The following is a 6,764-nucleotide window of genomic DNA, read 5'->3' as shown; positions in this document are numbered from 1 at the left end:
ATTTTCCATACAGCTGCAGCTGGGGAACTTGAGGAGGACAGCGGCCTGTTGACTCTTGCGAAGCTCTCGGAGATAGATGTGTCCATTGAGGGAGTCAAAGGAGCCAAGAACTTCTTTGAAGCTAAGGTATGTGGCACAGAGGAATATGAAAAAACCCAGCTGTAGCTGAAGCTCAGCTACTCATCTGTAGCTGTGTTTCCTTTCAAATTGCACTCCAGCTAGAGTCTTTCTGTGGTCAGTCAACACACCAGAGCAATGTCTGGCTGCACCACACCAGCAATGACTTGTGTCCCTGTGGCTGGAACTAGGTGGCTGACCTCTTTTAAAGACAAAAGTGTCCTGAAAAACTAATGCAATAGGGACAGAGTTTTCCCTTTTGCAAAACCTCCCTCAACCAGAACACTCTGAGTTCAGTAGTGAACGGAGTGTTTTGGAGTGTAGGATTTCAGATATCTCTTTCTCTGTAACCTTTGGAATCAAAATAATTCTGCAGGGTCCTGGGGTTGGCAGAAAGAGCTGTACACCATCCGAAGCTGACAAAGCACCCTTTCTGAAAGCTCTCTTGGAGAGAAAATAATCCTGCTTGTTTATATAAGAAGTTTTTTCCCAAGAGCCTAACACAGCTATTGCACAGCAGATGTACTGAGATGAAAGCTGGAAAAATAGCCAGCAAGTAAACAATGTCTCTTTGATCTGCAGATTATCCATGGTGTAGTATGATGTTCTCAGATTTGGCTGTGATTCAGAGTGTTTTCTGCAGTAGTTTCTCCCACTGCATACTCACAACCTATGCCCTGCTGCCTGGTAATAGAAATAATGTATGTGACCCAGTACTGATGGCCTTGTTTTGGTCACTTGTTAGTGACTTATTAGTAAGTGGCCTTTCTTTTGTTGATGTTAAAGTAAAGGAAAGTAACAGGTATTGTGTGTAAATACCCAAGCATTGCAGTGTAATTAATACTTGAGGTGTCCTGCAGAGCATCCCAGCAAGCACTGGGAGGTGCAGCAAGCAGTTCTGTGTTGCTCATCTGGGAGTAGCTCTGGCTTTGTCTCTCCCTCTGATGCAAGGCTTGACACTTGTTTATTTTCTCTCTGTCTCGTAAAGGCTCAAGCCCTCTCCTCAGCCAGTAAGTTTGAAGCAGAGATAAAAGCTGAGCAGGATGAGCGAAAGCGGGAAGAGGAGGAAAGGAAGCACCGCCGAGCGGCTTTCAGGGAGTTAAAGTCTGCATTTACCCAGTAACCAACCAGCCAATATGCACTCTGAAATTGCACACCACTTGGTACGTTTCCCAGATCAGGGCTCTGCCTGGACAGAACTGCTTGGATCCTGCCTAAAACTCATCACAGCTTTGCTAGCCTTCCTTTCTGGAAGATCCTCCTGAGCTCCTAAGGGCACAACTCTCGCAGTTACTATGCATTTACAATGATGTGAATAGTGGGGGCTGTGTCCGGGCTGTTTGCTCTGAACTGTTAGGAGCACATGACCCTAAAGCAGAAACAGCAGGTAGCAAATCCTGGGTGAGCACTGACAAGCGTCATGTTTGCCTACTTCGTTCTTTCCTATAGATCCTTTTTCTCTTAATCCTGTATTAATTCATTCCTTGCTTACAGGCAAGTAGTGAGGTCTTGTGTAAATCAGGGTGTACAAAGTACAGTTTGACTTCTGTATGTTTGTACTGCTGTTGGGTGTTGTCACCCTTTTCTTATTCCTCAAAGCCCCGTGCCACAGGCACCATGAAAACACTGTGAAGAGAGAAAGATAATTACTAGGGACATGGATCAAATTCATTATCATTTCCTGTAGCATTTTCTGCCACCCAGCATGTTGAAGAGTCTTCCAGTTTCTCTTCTCTGAAGTGCCATAGTAACAAACTCTTCAGTCAGAGATGAGATTCCACAAGACTTCAAAGGGAAGAAGCTGGCTCTCTTAAACGAGGAATAGAAAACTGAGTTGCCTGACCATTTATCTTCTTTCACATTCCATCACATTTAGTGTACTGTACAGCTTCACTGTTATTTTCCAGGCTTAGGCAGCTGTATCTGTTTTTAGGGGGTATTGTCAGCTGGACAGTGCAATTGGATGGCACACTGGGCTTTTCTATTTGGAAATTTGCTCATAGCCTGAATCATGAAGGTGACATTGTTTGGTTTCATTAGAGGCACAACAGAGAACACCAGCACAGCATACTGAGCACCCCCTGCTCAGAGAGCAGGGAGGTGAGCACATTTAACTGAACTGAATTTTGAGGGCTTGCATTATACTATTAGCCATTTTTTCTTGGAAACATGGGGAACTTGCCCACAAATGCTGAGATGCCCACTGCTTGTCTGGATATAAACCCTGTTGGTCATGGTAGGGGAATTTCCCTCAGAGACCTCTTCCAAGACATGGATTTGCTGAAATTCTGCCTCTGCTCTTGCCCAAATTCATGGCAAAATGTTAAATTTTTTTTCCCAGAACAAAACTCACCAGTCATCTTTTCATTTGTCTGTTTTGCTTCTTAAACTGTGAGCACTAAACTGTGAGCATGGAATAATAACTAGAAAAACCTCTACTCTTTAATGTCAGGTGAAAGAATTGCTAAACGATTAAACTGTGTATATATCTTCACAGATTATATTTTATAAATCACGCTTTTGTAGCTAAATATTTATAATTAAATGTTTTTATACTTTACAACAAAGCAGATAATTTCATCTTCAATTATTTCTCCTGTTGCTGAAATGTGAAAATAAAGCATTGTTATCTCCAGTCTTGTCTGTGGCTTATTTCAGGTCTTTGAATATAGCATTTTTCACAAATTATAATAGTAATCCCCAAAGCTTGGTGACTGGGGGAAGTGTTCAACCCCTTCTTGAGAACACTTCCTGTTCTGCACAGCAGTTCTGGTGTAAGAAGCCCTAATGTTTGCATTCCCTCAGAAAGGGACATGGCTGTGTAAATACTTGAAATACTGCCTGCTGCTAAATGTTGACATCTGAAGGTTGTCAGCCTTTCCTTATCTTAAAATAGCCTCTGTCTCAGCCCCCATAGTGCCCCAGCTGGGAGCTGGGCAGGTTGCTTCAGCTGGAATTCCTTTTGCATTTCCTGCTTCTGCCTTTAATAAGGGAGAAAAAAGAAAAATACATGGCTATGTGAAAATATGTCTCCAAGCATTTTGTTTCTACTATTGCTGATCTGCTAAGCTTTGCTGGCATGGCCACACTGAGGAGGGGGTTTAGGAAGAGGTTTAACCATGCCTTGTTTCAGGTCCAGTGATGAAATAGAAGCCATAAATATTTTATTCCATGCAGCTCTGCTCTGTGCCAATACATTCACTGTGTCTATGAGTCCTTGGGTCTCAGAGGTCAGGTAAAACCAGGGTGAAGGTTCCTTAGTGTCTATTTCCCCAGGAAAATTGTGACACTGCAGCTCTTGATTTTTATTTTATTTTATTTTTTCATTTTTTTACAGCATAGCAAGCACAGCTGAGTTCTGCTGCTTTGCACATGCAGCTGGGTAAGGAGCCCAGGACTGCAGGAGAAGATGGTAGAAAAAGGCTTTCCAGTGGTTTTATTTTAATAGAATTGAGTCAACTCCAGCTGACAAATTTCAGTAAGGAAGTGAGCATTGTCTATGGTTTTGTTCAATTCAAATGGGTGCTGTTTGCTGGGACCTGCATTCAGTGCAGTGAACAATAAGTGCTTTTGCATGTGCATTTATTTGGAAGTTGCAGCAATGTGTGTTTTGAAATGACTTTGCAAAAATGGACATTGGGAAATTAATTGCTTTCTAAATTGTTCTGTTTTACTGGCAATTATTGGATTAGATAACTGTGTCATTAGGTTATGCAGAAGTACTAAAGAGAAGTTGCCTAGCTCTATCTCCCACCTAAAACCATGTGAAAACACTTAGTGGTATTTACCTGTAATTTATCTATCACAATCCTTGATGCTCTGTCCTTCTATGCCTGATGTCACCACAGGTGGCTCTCAAAGGTCCTGGCAATCCCAGCTCTCCTTAGTGATGCCTGCTGGTACATTAATGCCTCTCTGGTATTTCTGACATGCCACAAGTGACTCTTAAGTCAGTGATGGCAAGTAGAGGAGCTTGATGAAAAAACAGTTGTGTTGAGTGTTCTTTCTCAGAAGGGACAAACACTTGCCTCATGTATTTCATTCATCTAGAATGGAAACTTCAGGTAGTCCTTGATCCCTGAAGGGGTTTTGTTTAACAAAAACATTACTTTCCCCAGAGTAGGCAAAGTACAACAGAGGAGTCACTAGCACTTCAGCCACCACCAAGGGTGGGTTCAGCCTGTCGGGATGCTCAGATTGCAGTGGATTTCTCAAGGATGCTCCTGTCACAGTCATTGCTGTTGGCTGCAGGGGACAGCCTATGGCAGCAGGAAATCTCACCTAAAGAGCTCAGTGTGGTCACAGCAGAGAGAAAGAGAAATGGTGTGATCAAGCTCTTCCTGGCTCAAGGTTTGGGGTTTATCTGTGAGGATTAAGGTGACAAAATAACATTTTAACCTTATGGGAGTGTCCAAATAAACTCAAGACATCTAAAAGTAATTGAGTGTTGCAAAAGTAGCAACTTGTTTGTGGTATTGTGTCTTTCAGCACAAGCCACCTGAGGTGACAGATGCATTGAAGTGACTGACTTTAAAAACTGCAGTTGGATGTTTGCCTACTTTGCTGCTGTTTTCATTATTTTTAGGGATGTGACAAATGAGGACATGGAAAACAGAGGCTGCTGAGAACGTATTGATTCTTCCCAGACAAAATCCCTGGTTATTTCAACAAACAGGGGAACCACTTTTCCAAGTAACAAAATGCAGGAGTGGCAAGGGGAAACATGACTCTGACACATCCTTCTGGGCCGCTTTGTGGTCATTATTTTTCATTTCAAAGCTGTGCTCTGTGTTCATAGCTCTACCAGTGTACTGAGGGAGCCAGAATGGGTGAAAACAAGGGGTTAGTAAGGAAAGTTTATAGTATGTTGGGAACGCTGCTTCCCTGCACTTGGGTTTTTAATAGGGTGAATGAATTGGCACAGTAATCCAGGGCTCTGAAGTGCATCATGCCCTTGGTACCCAGACTGGCTGCTGGGGTGATTTCACACCTACACAATATCAGCTGACATTCTGTCATTGAGCCATGCAGGAATTTTACTGCACAGGTACAGTCTTGAATTTTCATGAGATTCTCTCTGTTCTGCTTGAATGAGTTGTGGAAGATTTAAGATGCATCTGCTATTACCAAAAGATTGTCATCTGAGTTTCCTTGAGGTATTTTACGGAAATGCCAAGTTCTGCAGATGAGGAATGTTTCAGATGCTTCTTGAATTTGAAATTGGTTTTGTTTTTTTTTTTGGTCTCAGTAATATAATGTTTGTGCTAACTGGGATAAAAAAATTTCCACAAGTGCTAAACATCTTCCATCTCAGATAAAGGTTGTCTTAGAGCATGTGAAAATATTTTTGAGTGCTCAAACTCACATTTGATAAGTAGAATAACAAGGCACAGCTGCTTCTGCAATTAAATTGGAAGTTCTCACTGACAGCTTGAAATGCAGCAGTCTCCCTCCCTCCCTCTCTTTATCATTATTAGTATTGGCTCAAGCTGTGTGACAACAACCAGGGGGATTGAATGCAGTTTATCAGAGGCCAGCCCTTTTCTAGGGAGCTTTGCTTTTCCATACCAGCCTCCTAACGGAGTAATTCCATTCTAGTTTTTTTGGGTGAGGTAGTCCTATGTTGCTCTCAGCTAAAAATAAGCCCCAAGAATTACAGGCTTTCAACCCATTAGCTCACAAGAATCACTAGTATTCACTGTTGCATCATTTTTGGCTGTCATTCAGTACACAATGACAAGTATTTATTCACCTAGTAGAGGATGGAGAAAGCTACATGGGTTGTGGCTGACATCATGATTAGAGTGAAACTGTTTCAGCTGAAAATGGTTACACCTTCAGCAATGCGTAACAGCCAAGAATAGTTTTTTACACTGAAGGAGCCACATGGGGCTATTCTGCCTCATGTACTAATATGGGTTTGGGGACTAAAAATAAACTGGTATTTTTAGCTGAAGAAAGTTTGCCTTGAGCTCCTGATTTTTCCATCAGAAGAGTCAAAATATGTATCATCTAATGCCCTTTCTCTGTCAGCAGCAACAGCAGCTGCTGCTGCCTCCCAGGATGACTCCCACGGCAAAGCGTCCTCAGGGCTTCTCCAGTGCCTGGGCGAGAGTGGGTCCAGTGCCTGGGCACTGAGAGTGCTCACACACGGTGGCTTCTCACAGAGATTCTTGTGGCCACCAATAAAGCTGAATTGTCTCATGGAACCACACAGAAGGAACAGATAAGGCTGGGAGCCACACTGTGCTGCTGAGGCTGCCTGTGTGTGTGAGACAGAGTGGCGGGAGGGTGGCAGAATCACGGAATCATTCTGGTTGAAAAAGACCCCTGAGGTCATCGAGTCCAACCTGTGACTGATCCCCACTTGTCAACCAGACCAGGGCACTGAGCGCCATATCCAGGCATGCCTTGAACACCTCCTGGAACAGTGACTCCACGACCTCCCTTGACAGCCCCTTCCAATGCCTAATCACCCCTCCTGTGAAGAATTTCTACGTAGTGTCCAACCTAAACTTCACCTGCTGCAGCTTAAGGCCATATTTTCCTGTCCTGTTCCTTGTTCCCTGGGAGCAGAAGCCATCCCCCGGCTGCATCCTCCTGTCACAGGGAGTTGTGGGAAGCTGGAAGGGCCGCCGAGCCTCAAG

At 43.4% G+C, this 6,764-nt stretch overlaps 1 protein-coding gene across 1 annotated transcript in view; it reads left to right on the top strand.

The window, feature by feature from the left end:
- Positions 1–2,752, top strand: part of EFHD1 (EF-hand domain family member D1) — an 8,664-nt gene extending 5,912 nt beyond the window's left edge. The window contains exons 3-4 of the mRNA XM_014310918.2: positions 1–126; positions 1,106–2,752. The exon at positions 1–126 is cut by the window's left edge and continues 17 nt beyond it. Of these exons, the coding sequence (XP_014166393.1) occupies positions 1–126; positions 1,106–1,240 (261 nt within the window). The 3' untranslated portion in view covers positions 1,241–2,752. The remainder of the gene's footprint in view (positions 127–1,105) is intronic.
- Positions 2,753–6,764: the final 4,012 nt, after the last annotated feature.

The sequence above is a fragment of the Geospiza fortis genome, unplaced genomic scaffold, assembly GCF_000277835.1.
Source record: "Geospiza fortis unplaced genomic scaffold, GeoFor_1.0 scaffold592, whole genome shotgun sequence".
Taxonomy (NCBI): domain Eukaryota; kingdom Metazoa; phylum Chordata; class Aves; order Passeriformes; family Thraupidae; genus Geospiza; species Geospiza fortis.
The sequence above is the reverse complement of the archived record's forward strand: the minus strand, read 5'-3'. Positions and strand labels throughout refer to the sequence as shown.